The sequence below is a fragment of the Leguminivora glycinivorella genome, chromosome 17, assembly GCF_023078275.1.
Source record: "Leguminivora glycinivorella isolate SPB_JAAS2020 chromosome 17, LegGlyc_1.1, whole genome shotgun sequence".
NCBI classification, from domain to species: domain Eukaryota; kingdom Metazoa; phylum Arthropoda; class Insecta; order Lepidoptera; family Tortricidae; genus Leguminivora; species Leguminivora glycinivorella.
Genome location: NC_062987.1, coordinates 11,969,255 through 11,996,439, shown reverse-complemented (window position 1 = coordinate 11,996,439; position 27,185 = coordinate 11,969,255). Strand labels below are relative to the sequence as shown.

General features: G+C 35.8%; 1 protein-coding gene across 1 annotated transcript in view; it reads left to right on the top strand.

Annotated features, from left to right (window-relative positions):
- Positions 1–232: 232 nt before the first annotated feature.
- LOC125235636 (glycosylphosphatidylinositol-anchored high density lipoprotein-binding protein 1-like) overlaps positions 233–27,185 on the top strand; it is a 52,358-nt gene continuing 25,405 nt past the window's right edge. Inside the window, exon 1 of the mRNA XM_048142234.1 lies at positions 233–260. Within this exon, the coding sequence (XP_047998191.1) occupies positions 259–260 (2 nt within the window). The 5' untranslated portion in view covers positions 233–258. The remainder of the gene's footprint in view (positions 261–27,185) is intronic.

Here is a 27,185-nt window from a genome sequence, read left to right as displayed (position 1 = left end):
ACACTATTCAAATGACAAAGAGTTCATGATTTTGATAATTTTACATGTCATTTACAAATATCCGGTTTTCTTACCTACAATTCCATTGAAAGTGTTTTAGTAACAAGTTTAAAGCCCATTTTTTAAATTAGTTTTTAAACAGGATAGCTTCATTAGCTACATTTTCAGTGAGAAAGGACGCTAGACGCTCCACAGACGCGAAGCTCGGTGTTTAGCGAGGGAGGATCGGAAGTGCCGTCCTACGCGATACGAGGGGCTATGTAAGTACATGTACAGCTGTTTATGTATATATTTTATTATGTATTTAAATACAGATGTACGTAATAAGTTTTTTTGCAAAAAAATCATTTTTGGCACAAGCTTTTATCACCGACTGTCCCTTTCTTTCAACAGTCATCTACTGAGCTCCGAGACGTTTCTAACAACCCCTTACTCGATGGGAATACGACATTGCTATGCCACATGGAGGGAAAGTATGTAACTACTAAAATATCATAGATAGGATATTTTGCTGCAAGAAGACTTTATTTTATTTTTAAAACTTTGTAAGACTGCATTCAAAGGTTTTTTTTTTCAATTGTATGGACAACAATGGCCTTACCAATAACGTTAAAACATGGTCTTCCTTTTATTTCCGATACTATTTTATTAAGAAAAAAAATAATCTTCATGATGAAGCCTTTCGATCGGTATAACAAAGCTAACAAGGAAAGGTACCCTCTGTCCCCCTCCGATTTTATTGATTTTTATATATGTTATAGAGTAGTCAAAAATAGCAGACACGTATTTTTTTATAGCGGCCCAAACTCATCTTGTTGGAAGAAATTGTCCTTCAAAGTCCTGAAAAGTGACAAAACCCTCTAAATTCTTCAGGGAGATTTGTTCAATGATATTGATAATTAAGTACCGATTTCGTTATATATTAGAGAACATGAAAAAATAAGGGACACGTGTTCTGCGTTTTCACCTCAAACTCATATTTTATGTTAAAAAAGCATAAAAAGGCGTAAGCGTAAAGGCGTAAGGGCATTTATTTGTGTGATGAGCACAGATATTTGTTCCTGGGTCATGGATGTTTTCTATGTATATAAGTATGTATTTATCTATTTAAGTATGTATATCGTCGCTTAGCACCCATAGTACAAGCTTTGCTTAGTTTGGGGCTAAGTTGATCTGTGTAAGGACGGTGTCCCCACAATATAAAAAAAAAAGAAATGCGTGATTAAAGTTATTCGGTTTCTTCATGTTACACCATATATTTATTAAAAACTAGCTCTTGCCCGCGGCTTCGCTTGCGTTAGAAAGAGACAAAAAGTAGCCTATGTCACTCTCCATCACTTCAAATATCTCCACTTAAAATATCACGTCAATTTGTCGCTCCGTTTTGCCGTGAAAGACGGACAAACAAACAGACACACACACTTTTCCATTTATAATATTAGTATGAATTCGTCAACACAAGGCAAAGGGAGATGAAAGTCGCTATGTATAAACGTATGAAGGTTATGAGTCGTAAGTGAATATTCGCTTAGGGCTATTTGTGGAGGGTCCAGATAAAAATTTATACACGCCTAAGGTTATAGGGGGGTTTGATGTCGCATCTCTCAAATGAAACTACTATATACAGAGTGGGGCCTGTAACAAAGGCGAAGAATTGAACTGTAGGCTATTCTCCTTATACTGATCAACATTTGTTCAGTGACTTTTAAAAATTATGAAGTCTTTAAATTTTAAATTTTTCATACAAAATAAATATTAGCTTCAATGTACGCCATTATTGTTATCATTGACGTTGTCTGTCACACTTTAGACTTAACAGAATTCGCAATACATTACCTCTTAGAAAAAACTTTCAAGGGTGATAAAAATAAAAATACAAGTTATTTTTAAAAGTCGCCGAACAAATGTTGATCAGTATAAGGAGAATAGCCTAGAGTTCTTCGCCTTTGTTACAGGCCCCACTCTGTATACATATGAAACTGAATGAAATGATGTGCACTATGTTAAGCCAATGGTTATATCGCAGTTTTTTTTTTTTTTATGAAATTGGCAGCAAACGAGCAGACGAGCCGCCTGATGGAAAGCAGTCATCGCCGCCGAAATATAGGAATCTTATTATTTAGTTATTTTCTGTATACCTATTTATTTATATCATAATTTAGTTTTATAAAATCCAATTAATCATTTGCTTCGTCCATTTGTATCCATAATTTATGTCATGTATTGTTTGTGTGGAAATCCGTCAATCTGTGGACTGTCAACAAAATTTTCCAAAATAAATCTCGAATATCGAATTTCACCAGATCTGGACGTGTTTGGGCTCATTTTTCTCAAAATCACGAGCTGATTCGATCCTGACGATAAAAAAATATGTCCCAAATTTTCCATACAAAATTCGAGTTTCCAATACGTCGCGCACGTAGTAGGTAAGTTCATACTAAAATCGTGACGTAAAAGGAAAAAAAAATAGGACACATTTTTTTATCGTCGGGATCGAATCAGCTCGTGATTCTTAGAAGAATGAGCCCAGACACGTCCAGATCTGGTGAAATTCGATTTTCGAGATTTATTTTGGAAAACGCCCAGGAATATTTAGGTTCAGATCAAATTTTTATCAATCCGAAAATGTCAGACTTGAAAATGGTTTTTATAAAACAGGTCGCGTAGGTACTTATGTTCGTCTGATTGTTATTATCACAAAAAAATGTATTATACCCTGAATCTACTTAACGTGCGTCACAACTTCATTGAGTGTTTATTTGAACTACAGCAGGAAATTAATGGATCTATACATATATCGGGAAAGTAACACTTATTAAGAGCCACTTGCACCAAAAAGAAGAGTTAACCCACCATTTTATATGGAATTTGACAGATGACAGCCCACTAATCCTGAGTTAAGTCACAGTATAAGAAAGAGTACTATCGTACAGTATGGCCACTCCCGCTCCCCGCTGAAAGTGCCGCCCACCCCCTCTCGGTTACCTCACAGTTACCGCCTGTCAAAAACGCGAACAGTCGACCTGTCATATGTCACTCATACAAGCATAGTACTCGTTCACCGACACGAGCTTAGACTGTGTGCTAGGAATGCGCCTCTTTCATATATTTGATCGCCAGTGTCCGAGGTGTGGTTAAGTGGTTGGTGCAAGTGGGCCTTAGAGATAGATTATCACTTGAATTCGCATCGTGAATAAATAGAACATGCTATAAAATCGTGACTTAAAATCTTACTCTTTCCGCGTATTGAATTGACCCTTAAGGTGAATATACCTATAACTGTCATGACACTGATTTAAACGTTAACGATTTTTACACATATTTAAAATTTCAAACGGCAAATTGTAAACGTAGTGTTTACATAACAACAACAACATACAATCACGCCTGTATCCCATAAAGGGATAGGCAGAACACATGAAACTACTAAAGCTTCAGTGCCACTCTTGGCAAATAAGGGGTTGAAAGAAAACGAAACTGTGACATTGCAGTGACAGGTTGCCAGCCTCTCGCCTACGCCACAATAGTAGTGTTTAAAAGATAGTAAATACAAGATTAAGTCCCGTTATGGTCACTTGCACCACCGATAATGGTGGGTTGAACCACCATTTTATATGGAATTTAACAGTTGACAGCCCACTAACCTTGAGTTAAGCGAGTGGTGCAAGTGGCCCTTAGCAAAGAGGATCGAGTATTATAGAGAGTTACTGTCGAAGTAAAATGTGTAATCACAGTGCATAGACTGCCATCTCTTGACACAGGCTTAAAAATGTTGTGCCTCAGTTTTGACAATTTGGGCCCATATTCTTAGCTTGTTATGTTTTAAAATGTCAAATATTAATATTAGCGCCATCTAGCTGAGCGTACCCCAAAGGTGTAATGAATGCCATCTAGGCCTCTGTACCTTTTTCTGTATGGTACTGAGGTAAGTTTTTTTCTTAAACTTTATCTGTCTATATGTCTTTGCCCTTACTAATTTTAAATATATAACTGTCATATAAAAAAAATAGAGATTGAATCAGTCCTCTCCTCATTGTTATTATATGTAGTGTGCCGAAATTTAGGTAGATATTGGTCTTAATTCTTAACACTATCGCTGAAGCAGTAGTGTTACTCGCACTTAACCATCATAAATACTGTAGGAGGTCTTTCGACTCGTTTTGATATGGGTTTAAAAAAAGGGAAGCTATTGGCGCATGCGCGACAGTGGCGCCCTTTTCGTGTTTTTGGTACGTAAGCTATTTGACAGTTGTGATACAATATGAAAATATAAGCCACCGTAAATCACATGTTAGCGATATTCTCCATATTAAATGCTTTATTTATATCAGTCGTCACGCACTTTAAAGTTATTTTTAAAATATTTTGTTCACGTTTTTCACGTTACGTCAAAACATAGGTAACTTCAATTGCTCAAAGGTTAACTGGAAGAGATCCCTTAAAGGGATAAGTTCGCTTTTGTATTAGTGATAAGCTCTTTTCTTGTGTGTTTTATTGTTTTCTGGTACAATAAAGTGTTTTACTACTACTACCTACTACTATCAGAATAGTTATGATTAAAGTAATTTCCACAGGTCTTGAAAACACATTAGACCGCTAAACGTCTTTCTAGGTACCTTTTTTACTGTTTTCCATCACACCACTAATCACTATTTTCTTCACTTTCCATTTTCTTTTTTCACTTCTAATCTTATCTTTTTTTTTCTCACTTCTGATCTGACTTGTCTCACGAGATGTCTACATGTCAAAAAGCAGGAACACACTAATGTTAATACGTTAGAAGTGTGAATAAAAGTTACCCCTTTTGTTGCGTATGCGCATGGAAATTAGATCAGTAGGTAGCGCAGGGGTTGTCAAACTTTGCGCACCTTGCCAGCTGTTTTTGCAGGTACATTTTTGTATGGAATGTGATATCGTACATTTAAGTTTATTTGAATGCTGTTAGTTAATTTATTGTAAAGCGAGCTAAGAAAATAAACGTGTGTGATTTAACTTAATTAATAATAGGTATACTGTACCTACATATTCTTTAATATTTATAATAATATGGATTTTTTATATTAATAAGTTAAAACTAAAATGGAAACAATAATCTAAAGTCAAAATAAGAATTCTACATAGAAGATTTTTTCTTATTATTAGCTATATAATATAGGTACTACTATGGCAAGTATAAAATAACATCATCCTACTTCATCCTTCACTATAATACTTATAATATATAAGGAATTTTGCTGTCAGGTTTTACTTTAATCAGTTACAGAGTTACTTTGCGCATTATTCGCCAGCAAACGGGTTACAGTTTGGCGGAAAATTAAGAAACAATAAGCTTTTTGGTGAAAAAAAAAATCGACGCACTTCACCTAGTTTCAAACTTTGAGAACCACACTTACAGATCGTATATCTCGATTGTGCAACATTTTTTGCATTTGCTCATTAATTTGGGAGTTATTCCGGCTAGACAATGGTAACCCTTCCTGCGGCCTCAGCCATTGTAGCATTATCTCTGCATTCGGCTCTACGCTTTTTATTATGTAGATTAGGGGCTTGCGGAACACGGATTCTGTTATCTGTGGAACAATGCCACAGATAAACCAAGGTATTTTTTTTACAACCTCAACCTTCAGTTTTCTCGCGTGTATTTTCTCATATCTTGTTTTATTTTATGCCAGTTACAATTTGCATCCATGCGGGTGACATTATTGAATTACTGATCCCCCGAAAACGTCAATAGACACTAACTGCCAATTGACATGACCGATCATGCGTAACGCGAGATTCAATGCAAAAACAGCAGTCAAATAAATCTAACGAGCACTCATATCTGCATGTCACTGGAATAAATCAAATCACCAATGAATGCACCCGTAAAATATTTTCGAACTATTTTGAATGTGTTTTAAAAAAAATCGTCCCTAACCCGTTCACTGACACGCATTCAGACGCCGCTATAAAAAAGTTACACCCATATTTTGCACTTCCCAAAGTCGAATAATGGACTCTATTTATGCATTCCCGATAAATGAAGAGTATTTTTTTACGTCTATTATAAATCAAAATGTATTATTTATCTATACGGTGCCTGAATCTGCATCCTATTGTTAGTCTCGTATGCGGTGTGTCAAGGGTGTAATGTTTTACGGGACACAGCTTTAGTCAAGTAACAAATAATAATACAAGTTTGCTTAATAAAGGATTATCCATACTATACAGATAAAAATCCCAAATAGAGATTGTTTCTTTAAAAATTCAACATTTAGAACCAAAATGTTAGTAATATAGTGCCTTGCAAATAATTATCATAATAAATACTTTTACGTCCAATAAAAATACCAATGTAATATAGGATAGGTAATCGTTTGTTTTAATTTAAAAATACTTGAAGCAGTGCACCAACACCGGCACTACTCTATATTCTATAGCAAAATGTGAAGTACCTACTTCTACAAACACATAAAAATTCCGCACGCATTCAGCATCCCGAAGATTTTATCAGGCGCATAAATTAAACTAGAGCGGCCGGCCATTTTGAATATTCCACGGAGGGTGTTCTCGACCGTGGGCCAGTAATTATTTGATTGGAGTCAAGAGGTCGCATACCGAGATACCGACCGGGCGGCATTGTAGTTCCCGCGCCTTGGTCTCGCCTCGAGTGCTTCAACTTTTTTTTATTATACGACGTGCCGCTTTTACACCTACGGCGCTGGAGGGTTAACCGTCGCGTGAAATTCGAATTTCAAATTTCAGCGCACCTAATTCTAAATAATAATAAAATCGATATGCGATCGTGAGGTAATATATTCAACAAATAAATCGATACAATTTGCATAAAATGAAACTGCTTTTGTAAACCACCCTTATTTAAATCCAAGCTTATCAATTAGTGAAATATCGGTACGTTCAGCTTGCAAAATGCATATTATTAAATTGTATTGAATACAGTTTCGAACATCTGACACAGGCAAGGTGACAGGAACAGGGTTAGAAAACGTCACCGACAGAAAGTGCGTAACCCTTAATCCGTTCTATTATGCATATAATTATTATTTCCGATCTATCAAAGAAAATAACAGTCCTTTTTGCATATGCTTTGACGGAAGTGTGAATAAAAAATAAAAAATGTCACCCTCAGGTAGGGGTGACCCAAGGGTTTTTTGAGTGCAAGGGTAATCCGAAGCCGGTTGATATTGATTCTGACGGTTATTATGCATTCTCAGGAAGATTTAAATGTCGCCTGAGGCAAGCGTGGAGAGTATGAAAGTACTTCCTTAGGGTTAAAAGCTGCGTAACGGAATGCTTGACAACCCTATTTGAAAAAAAAAAAAAAATAATATTCGAATTCATTTTTCACACTAACTTAAAAGCCGTCATATTATTATGAATAAAACTTACCACTAGATATTGCTAATTTACCACTATTTTTTGGGTCATATTCAACGTCATAACTTACGGAACATATTTTTAAAACACATTTTAAGTTTATCTAAAGTGCTAAAAATACTTGCACGTTAACTATTTCGCCTATTAATCTCCTATTTTTTTAATTAACTAGTATACTTTGCGTACTTATAAAAAAAATAACAAAATTCAAATTCGCAATTAGCGTCAACGTTCGATTGGCAAAAAAACCGGTAGTTGAATAGGGTTGCGCGCGTTGTTTGTTTTTTTTTTATGGGTATCGGGTCAGGTAATCCCACTCGCTGCCAATGGGTTTTGACGTATAAAAGGATTATTTTCTAATAGATAATTAATGATGTCCCTGTCATGGTCTGGTTGAACGGTATGGATTAATATTTTTATTGGTTCGGTATTAAATATGTTATTGACGTTTGTACAGCCAGTATAAATAGTAAGTAGATAGCGGTTGAAACAACGCGTTTAAAGTATCTGCTACCCGACACTTTTCCATAAAATACATATTATGATAGAATATACAATACAATACAATACAATAGTTTATTGATAACGCCAAGTTACATGTCAGTTGATGTCAGGTATAAACATTTGATTATGATTGTTTAAAAAATACATTGGACATTAATGAAGTATTTGATTATAGTACATTACAATACAAGTGCGGAAAATAGGAAGCTCGAAACGAGTGGCGATAATAGTATTTTATACAATCGTAATAGTACGGTACGAGAGTGAAAAGCTTAATTATATCACTATTGTATACAATACTTTTTCTATGAGTCATCATGTTCATCATCAATGGACGAAACATATCATCATTCAAGTTTAAATTAATGTTAATAGCGTCGTTCACCGTTGTATCAACATCGAATTACCTCGCAACCAATTGTTTGTAATAACTGTCTCTGATTGGTCGATAATGCGGTAGATAAAAAAAATATGTTTCAGATGCAGAAAAATTTGCCAGGTATCGCAAATTAGTATAGAACTTGTATGAAGTTCTGTTTTTGAAATTTTTTCAGTTATCTAATGTGAAGTGTAATGAAATATTATAGTTGACTAAGTGTCAAAGACTATCCAACACTGAAAAGTCAGCACGTATAGTTTAGTCTGTGGTGTCCTAATTGACAGATTAAAGTCGACGAGTAGAAAAATTAAAATACGACTGCGACACGAGTTACGAATTTCCTCTTTGCAAGTTGTCGTACGACATTTTTCAGTACAGTGGTTTATGGCCCTTTGAAGTTTTGACCTGACATGAAATGTACTATTTACTTTGCGAACTAGTGCGAAAAAAACAAGATATTATGTACTGAACATTTTTTTTACAGTTCGTTTAGTTGAACTCAATCTAGATTAATATCCTTTTGTTATATTGTCAGATAATGGTGGTCTATAGCAAGCATATCAATCGTTTACGCTCCTTAGCGTAGTTCAGTCAATTTTATTGTCATCTCTCTCTATAATTCATCCATATTAGACCGAAAGAAACATTGGTCGAGAATAAAATTGATGCTTAAAGTCTCAAATAAGTATTTTAGAAAAAATAATGTGTTAAAATAGCTCTAGGGCTATAAAAGTGCGATATCACTATTGTCCATTCGCTGTGCTTCGGCAACATTTAAATCAAGAACATTCAAATTTGTTTACCCCATAAAGTACCTGCAATCCCTTTCCCATCTCTTAATTTACCCCCCAGTCTCAGATAGCAGGTGAAAATGTCAACAAAACAAAAACAGCTGGAAGTTCGTCGACCTACGCCAACGTAGTAACTTTCATTCTTAAAGTTACTAACCTACTTTTCATTAATAAGGCGGGCTAAAAAAATGCACGAAGAAAGTATCAAATATTGAACGAAGTTCGCGGGAGACAGGATAGCGGGGATATGCCGAGCGCGAGCTGGGAGTTTGAGTTTCTGTTTTACTTAGGATGTTGCAAATTTGGGTAAACGCAAGCGGTACGCCAAGTCATAGAGTAGGTACTTTTTTACCTGATCAGATTTTATTCGTCACATATTAATTCGACACGAATTACAAATTTCCTTTTCGCACTTGTATCGTACGACGTTTTCCTGTAGGTACACATGACCGTTTGCACTTTTTTTTAATACTACGTCGGTGGCAAACAAGCATACGGTCCTCCTGGTGGAAAGCGGTCACCGTAACCTATGCCTGCAACTCAAGGAGCGTCACATGCGCGTTTCCAACCCATTAGAAACTTGTACACTCCTTTTTGCGTGTTAGGTACACAGCAAAAAGGAGTGTACAAGTTCTAAGGAGGGTTTGGCTTGCCAACGACTCAAAGAACAGTACACGGAACAAATTAGTTCCGTACGTACGAGTAGGTCCTTCCGTCTCCAGCACACCGCACCCTCGTTGAGCTCTTGCAGCCTTACTCACCGACAAGAACACAACACTATGAGTAGGGTCTAGTGCTATTTGGTTGCGGTCTTCTGTTCTGTGTTGCGGAGGTACTTCCCCAGTTGGGTTCTGCTCTAGATTCGAGCGAGATGATATCCGCTGTGCTGTGCCCTATCACACAAAGCGGACAAGAAATTAACCAATTTGCGCACTAGTGCGGGCAGAAAGCACTATCTGTACTGAAAGTGTTATTTTTAAACAGATCCTTATCTACATATATTTTATTATTTTCCCCAACTTTAAGCGTGAATCCGTATTAGGAATTATGGTAGAACCTTCTTTAAGTACTTTAAAGCAGTTTTGATCAAAGCATTTGTAAAACGTACTCAAATGTTGGTCTATTATTATTTAGGACACCCGTTTTCTGGAACGTGTTTTCCCCAGACAACTCTCGCCGTATCCACCCAATCCCAACGGCCATTTTTCCCGACCTCCCGCCAGACGCCGAGACGCTGAAAAAAATAATTAAAACGAGCGACGGCGAAAGTGAAAGCGCGCCGTCTGCTGCGTAATTAGTACAATGGAGTTCCCCCTGACTTTGAACTTTTGAATATCGAACGCTATCATTGCTCTTTTGTTTTTAAATACCCAATCAGCGGTTAGATTTTTCTTTTTTATGGCTTGCTTCGTAAGTGGCCAGATGGTTCGAGCTTCAAGGTTGTCCCTGAAGTTTGTATAGTCTCATGAAAAAAGGAATGCTTTTGATTGTCTGATAAAAATACGCTACCGTCGAATAAGTAAGCAGACGGTGATAGTACTCGTACCACGGAGTATGGAGTTTCCACTGACTTTGAACTTTTGAATATCGAACGCTATCATTGCTCTTTTGTTTTTAAATCCCAATCAGCGGTTAGATTTTTCTTTTTTATGGCTTGCTTTGTAAGTGGCCAGATGATTCGAGCTTCAAGGTTAAAAGTCCTTGATGTTGGTACAGTCTCATGAAAAAAGGAATATACTATTGATTGTCTATTTTGGTTAAATATCGCCAGCAAAATAACGTTAGACGAACCTATTTTGCATGTATTTTCTTTTTTTTAATGTAGATATTATTTATTTAAGTGTGTAAATTGCCTGTGTAAATAATTTTAACAAAGAAAGCATAAGTAAGAAAACATAAATTAAAAAATCTAGTTCAATAAAATTAAAATAAAAACGGAGATGATTTAGGCCGATAGTTCACTATCATATGTTTATCATAGAAATATGATCTTAGGTCTGTGTCTGTGTTTCTCCAACGTGAAGAAAAAGGACGGATGTTGTACTTATTTTTCGAACTTATATTTTTTACTTACCGAAAAAACAAGAAAATCTCAAGTTCGCGTAAACTTGTTAGCCGATCGCTAAGACTTTAAACTTTTAAACGTCGACTGCTAACTTTACCAACTTCCCTATTGAATTTACTTTGTGGATTTTGCCGTGTACTTTAAGGTAATAATGCTTTATCTACTTTTTGGCATAAAAAGATTATTTATAAAAAAAAACCTAAAAGAAATTTATAAAGAAATCAGGCGCCGTAGCCGAATGGCATTTCTGCGACACGAAACCAAATCGAAACGCCTCAGAAAGGTAGTCTGGCTCTGTCGCGCCAATACGCAAGAGCGATAGAGATAGATAACTACGAAGGAAATATTATCGTGAGCGTTTCGTGAGCGTTTGTGCATTCGGCTACGCACACAGAGCGGCTGAGTAGCTCAAAAATATCTAAAAGCACACACTGCTATGATTATTCTGTACGGTCAACCATACAGCTATGAATACACCGTCCCAAACATATGTATACAGAACTTTATTGCCTGTACATTAAAGTGTGTATATATATTTTTGGCACTTTGTATTCAAAGCTGTGTTGTTGAGTGTACACTAATGTTTTAGATATCTATGACCAATTTAGGCACTCAAATTATTATTCTCACCGCTCTAATCACTGAATAAACTACAACTTAAATATTAAAATTTCACAGCTAAGATAAAACTAGAAATTGTACTTTTACAAGTCTGACGAAATAAATCGAATCGAAGAAAACATTACCAATCAAATAGGTATAAAGGTACGGTTTCACCAATCACTAATAATACCCAAAAATCAACGAACAAAACCACCTAAGAAAACATTGAAACCCTACACATATCTAATTTGCCCGAAGCCGTTTAATATTCTGATATTCATACACCAATTTTTCCCTCTTTATTGAAAACTTGAAAATTAATTCCTCACCTAATTTTCCTTGAGATATATGAGGCCACGCACACACGTTGAGTAAATTTCGTTACGTAGGGTTGCCTAAACTACCCCCCCGCCCGCGGCATCAATCTTCACCCCCGCCACCTACGATCATATAATACAATAATATATGTCTAACTTTCGGACCAGCCCTGTAGGTAACCGCGTCCCGCTCGCACTTAGAAGCTTTAACATAAGAGTGAGTGTGATAGTCTGAGTGGGGGCGTCCTAAAGGGTGTAGGGAGTATGTGGGGGTTCTATTGAAATTGAAGCTGGGCTTAGGCGCGGATGACGGCTGGATGGAGAATGGATGGAAATTTCCTCAATTTAGCGTTTTCACCGACAAAGGACGTTGTTTAATTTTTGGTTTTGGTCGTTCAGGTGTCGAGGCGGTTGGCGTCGATTTTTCGTGATTTTGCAACTTGGCTATTTTGATGTGGCATAATATGATTTATGCTGCATTCTTTTTTAATTATTACCTTTGTTTTGTTTAGAGTCCTTGTTAATAATAGTTATTTGTTATACAAGGGGGCAAAGTTGTATTTTAACGCCGAGTGTGGAATTGAAAAACGAGCAAGTGAAAGGATTCTATAGTTGAACCACGAGCGAAGCGAGTGGTTCGAGAATAGAATCCTGAACTTGCGAGTTTTTTAACACACGAGAAGTAATAGTTATTTGTTATACAAGGGGGTAAAGTTGTATTTTAACGCCGAGTGTGGAATTGAAAAACGAGCAAGTGAAAGGATTCTATAGTTGAACCACGAGCGAAGCGAGTGGTTCGATAATAGAATCCTGAACTTGCGAGTTTTTTAACACACGAGAAGTAAAATACATTTGCACCCGAGTGTAACACAAAACTTTTCCCCTCACTGTAGCGAGGAAACAACAACGCAAAAAATGCGTTTATCACTGCTTCTAGTAGTTCCACAGGTGGTAAATCATCTTTATTATTAGATTCACCTACTTTTATCAATTTTAATGCAGTTAATTTGACTTTATTCAAGGTCAAATTACTTTACCCACTAGTGGATAAAATGCGTTTTTACCCGCTGGTATTAAAGGACAAAACACGTGTTTCCGAGCTAGTGAGGGGAAAAATACATTTTGCACCCGAGTGTAACACAAAACTTTTCCCCTCATTATAGCGAGGAAACTACAACGCAAAAAATGCGTTTATCACTGCTTCCAGTAGTTACACAGGTGGTAAATCATCTTTATTACTAGATTCACCTGCTTTTATCAATTTTAAAGCAGTTAATTTGACTTTATTCAAGGTCAAATAACTTTACCCACTAGTGGATAAAATGCGTTTTTACCAGCTGGTATTGAAGGACAAAACACGTGTTTCCGAGCTAGTGAGGGGAAAAAAATATATAACCAACATGTATTTTTATTACCTATCGCAAATAGTGATTCCAGAGTCACATAACTACACCTTTTTAGGGTTCCGTACCAAAAAGGTACAAAAGGTTTATGGTGCGACCCTGTCCGTCTGTCCGTCTGTCACATTACTAAATATCTCGAGAACTACTTATGCTATCGATTTGAAATTTGGCATAGTTATGAACATTGTTAACTTCTACAAATCGAAAGCATAATTTTTATTAATGTAATAATTTTATTTGTAGAAAATGGCCAAAATGAAAGGGGGGCAAACTGTAAATTTCAAGTTACTAGGTCAAGTGGGGTATCGTTAAAAAGAGCTCAAATTGATCATAAATAAACTTTTTTTTCTTTTGTTGTGAATAAAAACAGAATTTTTAAGAAAAATGTAAAAAAAATACCGCCCCTCCCCCCTTATCTGCGAAGATTACCAACGAAAAATCATGAAAATTTTACAGAATATTGGTTTTATGCTAAATATTACAAGAAAAATAAAATCGTGTCTGTATCTTGGAAACTTTTTTCTTAATTGACAAAATACTTTTCAGATTTTAACTTACAATATAACCACCCTTCCAGATATAATTATATCGTACTTAAAATGAATACGAGGTGTTACGTAATACATTCATCTTTCAAATAAACTAAAAACTATCGAAATCGGTTAACATTATAAAGAATTATCCCTGAAAAACCAACATACTATACAGGTCGCGCAAATTAGTTAGCGAATTCACCGAGAGATGGCGCTATACACAATAATGCTCATTAGTACCTGTACTTCTATTCGAGTCTTTAGAGTTATATGAGAAACATGAAATTACTTTAACTTTTAAAAGTTTGTACGGATACGGAACCCTCGGTGGGCGAGTCCGACTGGCACTTGGCCGCTTTTTTTTCTTAATAGTGTCATTTTCAGTTTTGTTTTGTGTAGAACTTAAAAGTATATTTTACAGGAAGATAAAAATAATTTCCATATTTTTTGCTGCGTCATGACAAACTTTACGCGTTGATAAAAAAATATTTCAAGATAGGTACATAGATTAGCAATTTAGTTTTCTTACCGAAGTAGAATAGGTAGAGAATATCGGTAAAAGTATCGAGTTGAATTACATAAAAAGTTACCTGAGCATTTCTTTTTGCTAATATTTTTTTTTATTGTTTTAGTGAATTTTAGGTCAATTGTACTCAGAATCACGAGTACTTTCAATCTCACTGGGAGACAAAAAGTGTCCCAGAATTTCCATACATTTTTTTTACTTTCCTCTTTTGTTACCCCATACAACATGTACGGAAAATGGTAACAAAATAAGAAAAAATCATATGGGACAATTTTTTTAACTACTAGGATTGAAAAGGCTAGTAATTCTGAGAAGAAATAGCATTTTTTTTTTCAAAAATATCACACTTCATAAAAGTGGCAAAAAAAAAAGAAATGCTCACCTTAGTTTGTACGCAACCCGGAGCGGGTAAGTCCGACTCACACTTTGCCAGTTTTTTATAATAATAGATTATGTCTTGTAGGTAGTTTTCAAGAACTCCTTAGTCCTACACATCCCAACTGAGGAGAAAAACATCATTTTTTTTAAATACCACGTCGGTGGCAAACAGGTATACGGTCCGCCTGATGGAAAGCGGTCACCGTAACCTATGGACGCCTGCAACTCAAGGAGTGTCACATGCGTGTTGCCGACCCATTAGAAACTTGTACACTCCTTTTTGAAGAACCCCATACTGTAGTTAATCATAAATGTATTATGTTTTATGTTGTTGTGTGTTGAACTAGCATGGTCGCGTGATAAACGATACGTCAGGCCGTCTTTTTCGGCGATGTCGTTTGCGACAGGGACGCACCGATGCGATAAAGTTTATCGCACGCCCGCTGATTAGGGGTTTACAAGATATACATAATATATCTACGGTCAAACAGCGGTCAACTATTATGTTTCTTCACTGAATTTACATGTAACCACAAAACCTTATCAAAAGGTTTTTTTTTACATGAACATAATTATTTACATAATAACATAAAATTATAAAATACTATAAGATCATCATCATCATTCTCTTGTCCTCTTCCCATTATTTGGGGTCGGCGCAGCAGATTTTCCTCCTCCAACAAAATACTATAAGATAAGTAATATAAATATATACAATAAAGGCAATACATTAACTAAACTAAACTGTGTACTAACTTAAAAATAACTTATAAATAAATAACCACAAAATTAAAATTTTGAAAAACCCCCGACCGCGACATAGTAGACCGATTTTCATGAAACATAGCTAGGAACACTCCCGATAAACTCAGCTTTGGGGCAAAAAAAACTAAATCCAAATCGGTTCATCCGTTCGGGAGCTACGATGCCACAGACAGACACACACACAGACAGACAGACAAACAGACAGACAGACAGACAGACAGACAGACAAACAGACAGACAGACAGACAGACACACACACAGACAGACACGTCAAACTTATAACACCCCGTCGTTTTTGCGTCGGGGGTTAAAAATACTCCCTAAGTCGTCACTATATGTTATGGTGCCCAGAAGGCTGGCAGCGTTACCCCTTATCAAAATGTGTTATAAATGCAACAAAATAAAAAATATCCGAATCAGTTAAGAGGGGGTCGTACGAAATCCTCGAAAAGTGCATTCGGCGTTTAACAAATGCTGCTCACATTTCTAAATTAAATGAAATAAAATAAATGTAGTTATTATCTTAAAGAGTGTCTCTACAACTTTTGACTATTCACAATCTCCAATTATTAGCGGTGTAATAACTAAACCCACACAAAGTTGACCTAAAATGAGAAAAACGTATGTCGCCGTTTAGTAAACTTTGTTAAAAAAATTCAATACTTTAGTTATAACATTAAGTGATTCTAAAAGCCAGATAAATGGACTACAGGTTTTGAGGTTTTTTATATTTTTCCTCTCAAAGGCAACAAAGAAATTTTACCTTAAATTTAAACTATCGTAAAATTTCCATACATTCGCCATTGCTGTCAGAATTCTCCTTTCGATTAGACGCCCTGAGCGGCTCATCGGAGGCAGACGTGTCGCCGGTCGCTCCGCGTTGACGTTTAAATTTGACAAATATTTTGACAGAAAATAGTGTACGTACACGAAAAACCATACCAGTGTAAAACTGTGCTCAAAATAAATAGGGTAAATCAATAATGTCAGGTGGAGATCCAATCTCATTTAAAGTTTAAAGGTGCATGGCTTGTGCATAAAAAATAAATAAAAATATATCACATTATTAAAGAAAATAACGAACACAACCGAATGAGTATAAATGATTTCATTCTAGTTCGGTTGAATTGAAAAAAGTTTCATGTTTTCTTTTACTCATCGGAATACATTTTCATTACGCTGGTATTAACAGTACGTCATTTTAAAAATATATATGACAGCACCTACGTCAAATTTTGTCAACCAAACTTCACAGGTTGTATGTAAACAATTACAATTTAATTTATTCATACATATATTCAGATACTTATTAATTGATTCTTACTTAGAATAGAAAAAAGGGGAATGCGAGCGGGTATAGGTTTAGTGCTTCTAGTTCAAATTTAATTGTATATATAAAAAAATGTCTCAATTTCATTAAAGATTTGCTCTGTGCATATCACGAACACGTAACCGTAAGTTGAAAACAATAATAATTATAAAGTACCTAAATATATTGTTGTTTAGAAAGTTAACGCTCGTTTTGAATGGCACTTCTCCACTCAACTAGACTAGACCAAATATTCATGGAACAGTCACCAGCATATTATATGACTATGAACGGCCGTGCAAAAATATCTAATTTTCTATAGGGGACCATAAGTATATGACGACATATTCCCGGCAAATATTTGTGATGCTCCGTGACCGGCAAAAACATCGTCTCTCTTTCTAGCGTCTCGCGAGCGTAGCGTCGGGCCAACTGTATGGAAAAAGACGCCGCGTCGGCGCGGCTTAGCCATACAGTTGGCCCGACGCTACGATTGCTAGACGGCAGATGTGGGGAGTGTCCTTATCCGCAGAAATATCTGATCGGGTAGCTTAAAAATATTTGATTCCTTATAAATAAAATCTAAATTACACTCTCACTCGCATAAATATCTATCCATTGTTAAAACAAATATATATCTTACGGGCTAGAAATCATTAATATGTAATTAAAGTGCAATAACAAACCCTACCTTAGTTGCCTTAGAGCGGTAAATTGTATGAGGTGATTTGACATCAGACTCACGAAACACGTGCAGTATTGTCAGTGCATATGTCTGTCTCATCTGTTGTTAAACTATGACAAGTAAACTTATTACAAATCTGATATCAGAAGCCTTTTTACAAGCTTTTATTCAACTTGCCTTGTTAGTATAATATATCTTAGTTTGGGCCAAAACGTAGAAGCTAAATTTGACCCGCTTTCCGATTTGCGATTGAGCTGAAATTTTGCACACTTATGTAAATCACGTGACAATGCAATATTCTGGTATCATGGAGGTGATCTGATGATGGAGCAGAAAGGTGGTCAGAGGAACTCTGTTATGAAACGTCGTATCCCCATTGAGTAAGGGGTATTTAGAAACATCTCGGAGAGCAATAGATGATTTTTGAAAGAAAGGTACAGTCGGCTAAGGTAAAGCCTGTGCCAAAAATGATTTTTTTAAAACTTATTATAAATTATAATTATAATTAATTATTATAATATTAATAATTATAAATTGGGAGGTGAATTTTTATATTATCTCTACATATCATTAAGAAGAAAAACCGGCCAAGAGCGCATCGGACCACGGTCAGTGTAGGGTTCCGTTCCGTAGTTTCCGACATTTTACATATTGACAATTTAATAAATACCGTAATTTGGGGTGAATAGGGTTCCCGGGGTATATAATGCTATTATATTTAAATAATATATTTTATGATTTATGTAAATAATATATTTACAGACATGAAAATGTCTGTCAAAGTAGGCATTCAAATTTATTGGATTTTTTACTCATTTTAACTTCATTTTTGTGTGAGATTTTGCTAAGAATTTGTTCATTATCCTTTTGAATGTAGTGTATACCTACACTTCTAAAGTTTATGTTTAACAGAAAATCATAAGACATATTTTCATTTTTATAATGGTTTTCATGAAGAAAGCGATGCAACTGTGTTGGGGAACTTTTACGGGATGAACAAATATCCGCGGCCTGAGGGGTGAATAGGATCAATAATGGGGGAAACGGGTCGCAAAGGGGTGAATAGGTTTACGAAGGGGGTGATTAGGGTCGGAAGAGGGGTGAATCGGGATGTGTAGTCAATGGTTGTCAAATTGTATAAAAGATATATAACTTACCTAAAGTGATGTTTTTATGAATGACCTCTCTGTATATGGACGCAATTTATACGTCAATGTATTGCTTCGTAGTTAGACTAGATACAATAAATTAACATTTAGAAATGTTAATCACACTTCTGTCAACCACAAGTCAACGTTTCTACTTAAGTCCACAAAAATCACCCATGGTTGCTATAATATAAACGGATTACCTTAAAATAAAAATCATAAGTATGAAACTATACATCTAGGGAAGAAATAAAATTATTTTATTGAATAATTTTTGATTTGTTATTTTCAAGTTTATATAAATAATAAATTCTCAATTCGCTCAAAGGTTGGAAGAGATCCCTTATAGGTATAAGTTCGCCTTTGTACACCATAACTATACTGTATTTTTATGTCCTAACTTGTCTTATGTACAATAAAGTGTTCACATACATACATACATAAATTGAAATAGATATCATACACGAAAGAAAAAACGACAAGGCCCACTGGTGGCCGAGCCGGGAATCGAACCCGGGTCTTCAGCTTACGCAGCTAACGTCATTACCACTAGGCCACCCGCCCGCCGTGTGGCACCCGACGAAATTTCTCTAGTGTATGTTATCTCTGATAGGCACATTTTGACCACCTCGTATATGAATCTTTAAGGCCCTTTTGCACCAACCACTTAACTCAGGGTTAGTGGGCTGTCAACTGTCAAATTCCATGTAAAATGGTGGGTTAACCCTCAGGTTAACCCTCCATATTCGTTGGTGCAAGTGGCACTTAGAGGATTAGGGTATAGCGAGAGAGATGGCGGGTTCGATTCCCGGCTCACCCACCAGGACTACCAGGAGGCCTTGTCATTCTTACTTTCGTGCATGATATCTATTTCAATGCATAAGTATGAAAACGGTTATGACTTTATTTTCAAGTAAGTAATTTTTGCTGATAAACTTTTTTTTCGGCATTCAATTTTGTAAGGTATGCTCCCAGCCGAAGATCAGCGCTGATGAAGAGGCACCAAAGAAAACACGTCCGTTCCATACAAGATTTATTAGCAGAGAGCGAAAATATAACCTACCCACAATCAATCGGCGCCTAATTACTAAACTACCCACATTTGTCACAAATTTATTTCAAAAATACTTAAGTCATTATCAGTTTGCCGTTAATATTTGTGGGATATTAAATTGGACCAGAAGTGATATTTAAAAAAAACTATACATTTATAACCTTTTGAATTTTGGAATTCGGTTAAAAAATCCGGCCAAATGAGAATCTATTTTCGCACAATTGTAAAACTAAATTACCTTTACTAGTTACCTCCAAAATACTAAATGAAATGACATCTATTGCGACTTAAGTAGTTTGCATAAATTAGTAACCCAATTCACCTAGAGATGGCGCTGTACTTTGGGCTACTTGGGTTCATGGGGTCGGAACGGGTATGAACTAACTTAATTTGTGGTGAATAGGGCCAAAACCAACTTTTGAACGTCGATAGCAGTTTTTTTTATATGTGCTATGCTAATTTTTTATACAAAAAATCTACCAGCGGTGTGAACTTCGGGTTGTCTTTGAAAATATGTCGTTTTATTTAGTAATTTTCGCTCACCCTAACGTTGGGGTGAATAGGGTCGGGAAGGGGGTGAATAGAGAAAAGTGCTAGGGTTGATTTTTGAACGAACAAAACCTGACCTGTCACGAGCATATTATATTTATTTTATCAAAAAATAAGGAACTAATATGTTATGAGTAGTCGGTAATGTATTAATAAAATAAATTTATCGAAATCTAGACATATGATAACCCTAAACCAACCTTTATAGTTATATGGTGCTCTGACGCAGTGAACAAGTAAGTATGGTCGTGGGCAGTGCGGATAACGTGTCAAAATATAAGCATAGTTTGTTGCTATTTTTCATGTTTAAATAACTTCTTAACTAACGTAGTGGGTATTAAAGTAAAAGGTTCTCAGTGAATATTAGCTTGCCAGACATGTGTTTAGCTATACCATTGTATTGAGTGTTGTATCATAAAGTCAAACTAGGCATTTATTACTAATTATTTACTATGTGGGGTGTCTTTGATCACTTGCATGGGGTAACATTGACCATAATGACACATAGTTGATTATTGTCTGATTATGTCACGGTACTTGTTGAGACTGATAATTTGATCTCTTCTTGTGATAAATATTGAAACAATTGCAAATAAAGGTGGTTTTTCGAAGATGGTAATTTTTATTTTTAATCAAAGTAACCCCAAAATAGCGTTAAAGAGTTGTAATATTTGACTCTGCGAACCGTTTTTTATCTTTTCTTGAGATAAAATACTTTTGTAAGGGATTACATTCGATTACCATTAAAAAAATACATAGGGTATCAAAGTAACCCCAATGTCAGTTTAAGTTTGATAACATCGTTTTTTTTTGCGTACATTATTTTGTTACCTTTCTAGATTTTTAGCAGGAAAAGACTAAAAAAGTTGATGGTCCCATTTTTTCTTTCTTTGTTACGTTACATTGACCAATTATGGAATTTATACTTCTCTAACTTCTACATTTAATGGGTAAAAATACCCATTAAATGTAGAAGCTAGAGAAGTTTAAATTCCCAAATTGGTCAATGTAACCCCAGTTTACGGCAGACACCGTGAACCTTTTCTAATAATTCTCTTTTTATTTGAAAGAAAAATCGTTACGATACTAAAATATGCAATCTGAGATAAAAATGCTTTTCATATAGTTACAAACTTAGTTCAGAATTTTTTTCTGTAAAACTTTTATAAATTGTTATACCTATCAAGTTCAAAATAATTTTCCTAGAAAGTCTTAATAAAGTTCTGCTTTTGAGATTTTTTCATATTTGAGAAAACAGCCCTTATTGCCTGAAATACGGCGACATTGTTATTTGCTTTTTCGTATTTTGACTGCACTGTTGTATTTTTTGCCATGCTAATTTGAACCTTATCTCTGAGCGATGTTTTTTAATTTTCAGTCACGTCACAGATGTTTATGACATAACATCTAGGTATTTAGCCATTTAAAAGAAACTACAAGTGGCTTTACAGACGTGGCGACTGCAACTGGTACAGGGCCTAAGCCATAATTTAAAATTATATTGTGATTTTTATATGTATTTGTGTTTTATTTAATGCTAAGTATGAGTTTCAACATTTTCAACTCAAGAAACTGAAATTAAGAGAAGAGACTAGGAAATTGGGTAAGATCAAGAGTCTGATGCAGATAGCGATGGCGGTATTGGATATGATAAGATATGCGTCGATATTCCCTGTCTTCCTTTGGGTCTCTGACTTGACTGCTGCTAGCTGTACTCTATTCATTAGGTTTTTATTTTATACACATGCTTTATTTTTGTATAAACTAAATAAAAAAACCTAACGACCAAAAAGAATAAAGAAAATATCTGATAGTCTTTAATACAACCCGCATATACGTAATGCACAGCTCAGGCCTCTGAAGACCTGCAGGGCAATCATGGTCGCGCGATAAATGATAAAACATCGGGCCGTCCCTATCGCACTTACAAATAAAGCGATAGGGCTGATGTTTTATCAATTTTATCATTTAGCACGCGACCATAATTGTTTGCCTGGAGGTATCGGCCTTCACACACGTCTTTGAAAAATGTTTGCGGGGATAGGCAGGCTGACGATTTTTAATCTAAGTATAGAAAAGTAACGCAAAATGAAGTGCAAAGTAATTTGAAATACACCTAGGTAAACAATCAACTGAGTAAGGAACGTTATCTACATATTTAGGTAAATTAAAGTCACATGAGACATGGACAGAGAAGGAAAGCTAGATGACGCGTATTTTTTCTCAGTCTTCTTGTATGCTACCTTTTTTACAGTTTTAATTTCTCAAAGGAGGTCAGTAGTTGACTACAAACTCAAAATAACACTCTTGAAAAAAATTAAGGGTCACTGACCTTTCACAGTAAATTGAGGTAGTGTGAGTGAAGGGTGTTTGTGTGTGTAATGGGGTAATTTGACAGATTCTGAAAATTCTCCCTGCTCTACCCCCTCTTAATAAATAGTCTTGTAGACCGCTAGGGCTCAGAAACGCTTTTAATTACCAAGTTCGACCAATTTATATTCTGGCCGCGCTCGCACCTATTTGGGTACCTTATCTTTGTTTAGAGTTTACCCCTCCGTAGGTATATACTTACATATATATCTATGTATATACAAATAAAGGCATTTACGGTTTGTTGGGCTTTGGAAGTGTTAATGGAAAATGCGTTTGTGTTGTCTACAGTCAATTTTGGTTCCTTGAGAATCGAGTAACATTGAAGACATGCGCTTCGATGGTGACAAAGTCGTAATGAGGAGGTGAAAACATTGAAAAAAAACCGGCCAAGAGCGTGTCGGGCCACGCTCAGTGTAGGGTTCCGTAGTTTTCCGTATTTTTCTCAAAAACTACTGAATCTATCAAGTTCAAAACAATTTTCCTAGAAAGTATTTATAAAGTTCTACTTTTGTGATTTTTTTCATATTTTTTAAACATATGGTTCAAAAGTTAGAGGGGGGGGGGACGCACTTTTTTTCCTTTAGGAGCGATTATTTCCGAAAATATTAATATTATCAAAAAACGATCTTAGTAAACCCTTATTCATTTTTAAATACCTATCCAACAATATATCACACGTTGGGGTTGGAATGAAAAAAAAAAATCAGCCCCCACTTTACATGTAGGGGGGGTACCCTAATAAAACATTTTTTTCCATTTTTTATTTTTGCACTTTGTTGGCGTGATTGATATACATATCGGTACCAAATTTCAGCTTTCTAGTGCTAACGGTTACTGAGATTATCCGCGGACGGACGGACGGACGGACGGACGGACGGACGGACAGACAGACATGGCGAAACTATAAGGGTTCCTAGTTGACTACGGAACCCTAACTATGCATAATTTCTTTATTGAGCATAAAACATAACATTTATTCTATGGGGTCGAAACTTGTAGACCACTAGAACTCACAAACTGCTTAGTTACCACAATCCAACGAACTGGTATAATATTTTTTGATATTTAAAATGTGCTTTGAAGTAGGTAGGTACCATGGTTTGCAATAAACGATTGATTGATTGAATAAATAGAAAATTTTATTAAAAAACACAAAAATGGAAACATTTTATTTCAGTAGACGTTAGCCTCTAGTATTACTAGTCTAAAATCCACTATATCAAAGGCAATTTACCTAAACATAAGAACATAACCCCCATATGCGTCGTTCGCGCTTATCTCACCAACCAGCCCTCAGTTAACCCTCCAAGCGTAACTTGAAATAGGAATAGTCGCATTAGGCCCAAAATTACAGGCGACCGTCACCGCCTAACGTGGTAAAATGGCTTAACCACCTGGGGGGTTAACTCCTCACTCCCCAAAACTTCAACGAAAACTTGAGGCTTTAAACACAAACGTTTTCACACGAAATCCAACTGTATTCGCCTATTTTGAAGGCTGTTATTGCTTGTGTGGGTTTATAAGATCTCGGACTAAGGAGCTAAATGTTAGCATTTGACCCCACTTCGTATTTTAGGTAAAGATTTTAAAAGTAAGGATGATGCAATTTATATAATTTTAACGGAACTGCGAATATTCACGAGGGAGCTTTTGTGAAACGGTATCGCTATTAGACAACGTCAACCAAAGGTCGCCACACCAGGTCCAAAAACTAAACCAAACCAAATGAATCAAAGGTGTGAATCATAGATGCACTGTGACTTAATATTTTACTTTGAAATAGTCGTCTATCTATTCTCTTTGGTGGTGCCTTATCTTTTCTTAAATCTGCGGGGATCCTTACAGATAAATTTCTACCCATTGGGATCTTTTGTGCAATACCCCTACGACCCTAAGTTCCTTCAGATATTCAGGAGCTTCTCGACCGTCTCTATGTGGCTGAAGATGAGGTTCATAGGTAGATCTCAGAAGTTCTTTTGTTTCTTCTCTTTGGTGTTACCGACACGGCTGTGCTGGCGTCATTTTTGGCAGCACCATGCCAGGTCCTTACAAAATACTATATAAATCAATGATTTTGGTCCGTTCGGGGGTGTGGGGTTGTTTTAGTCATCAATAATGTTAGAAGGTAAGCCGTAGTGGAGATATGCACCATTTGTTATGTTACTCCTGGGCTTGCTTAAGTTGGCTTTAAAGTTTTAAGGTAAATCACTGAGTTGTGAGGTGACTTTGTATTAGGATAATAAAAGGATTTGATTAAGTAGGCGACGGCTGGTTTCGGTAGGACTGAAATTGCCTAATAGGTATTGTGTAGGTACTTAAGGCTATAATTCTACAAAATCTAGATACTAGACATATTTAAACGATGATTTTAGAATAAGTAACACGATCAAGCTCAATCAATATTTCAATTACCTGCACACAACATCATTGAGAAAAAAGTAAAATTTACTATGATATATATATAAAATCTACTTTGAACGGCAACAAACTTTTGTGGAATCTAATTGTGATTTGTAGTATAATCTTATTATTTTATTGGTTGTTAGGGTTATCATAGGGCCTAGGTAAGTATTTATAAAAGAGATTTATTTAGTTGACCTTCTTGCCACAAAAATTCAACGCCCATGGATCAGTTTTCCCTGCAGCTGACTGTACCTTTTTCAGGTAAATATTAATTAGGTAATAATTACGCTTCAATGTGTCGACTAATTTACTAAATTTAAACATAAACGATTTAGGTACCCACTAGCAGGTACAGTAAAAACACAAAATAGGCTAGTTTGCTACTAGTCAAATCAGCTTCTTTTTAAGAACTGTCGAAACGATTTGCTAATATGGAATTACTATGAAATACGTCACGGTCAATTCATTTACTTTATATCTTTCTCTTTGACTTATTAAATATCAATTATGTTTAAACATAACCACTGTCCACATTTTTCTTCTAATTATGAGGTGCTTTATTTCGTGCACCGCATAAAATATTTTAAGTATAGGGAACTAGCCTATTCATGAATGTTTAACTACTTAAATATTTCCCATTATATTTCCACCGCACTTCGGTTTCGCCCGTTGTCGGAGACGTCGGAGTTTATCCGCTCGTCCCAATCCCACGGGGCGGCTTATCAATCACGCCCCAGGAGCGGTGCTGCGTGAATTGTGTGATAGAAGTAGGATTTACCTACGATCAAATAGCAAACTAACACCAAGAACGATTTAATACTGGACTGACAAAGCCCATACAAAAAAGCGTACCTCTGAAATGTATGGGCCTTATAAGCTTTAAACTAGATGGCGCTGTTTGCAGCCCTGGAAGTGGCCAAAATATTTTCCCCATATATTTTTGCGTGCTTTTATTTTTTTTAAACAAATGATATATTTAACTTTATTGTAAAATCATGATATCACGTCAATACACATTTTGAAAAAAAAAAAATTGTAGGCATCATCAGTGTAGTTATGAATGTTAATGATAGTATTTAATAGGTGACGCTAAAAAATCGAGGATACGATTCTTAGTATAAAGTATATGTAAATCCTAAGTACCTATACATAAATAATCCTTGCTAACACTTTCTGAAACCCTGCAAACTGTTTTGTATTTTATGTTAAATTCTTGTAAGCGGAAACATGCACCGCGCTTTGGTTTTACCAGGCGTCAATCTTATCCGGTTGTCCCAATCCTGCGGGACGGCTTACCAATCCCGCCCAGCGCAGGGCTAGTATGATCAAATTGAATAGCAAACTAACACTTAATGAAATCACTCTGTATTTTATGTGAAATTCTTGAAAGTGGAAATATCGTAAATTTTCTTTCGTCGTATTTCGTTTTCGCCAACCGTCTTATCCGCTTGTCCCGTTCGCGCGGGGCGCAATTTTCGACATCACTATCACCAATTAATTACATACCTACTCAAAACAGTTAACAAAAAATTATTACCTATCGTTAATCGACGATCAATTACTTGAGGTACAGTCACCGGCATAAAGTGATGATTTCTATACCTTGTCACATTAACGTCACGTCTTGTTTGAATTGTCATACGAAATTGTTAAACGATTTAAAGCGACAAGGTACAGATATCATCACTTGTTTATGCCGCTGACTGTACATATTATCGAGAAAAATAAACTATTTGCTACACTGTGTACAACCGTACAAACACAAGAGACTTTTTGTTTGAAATAAATTACATTTGAACGCACAACGCACACACGCATATACTTATGAGTAATGAGTAATCCTATGCAGAGCGCTTTTAGCGCTTTCATCATGTTACGATGGCACGATAGCTCACTTAATTGGTAGAGTGCAGTGCTGCCATCTGCCGAGTCTATATTATTGTAGTTAGTGTATGTAGTTTTGCTATTCGACACAAGATGTCGCTACTAATATCGATCTTATTGGAAACCCATAACACAT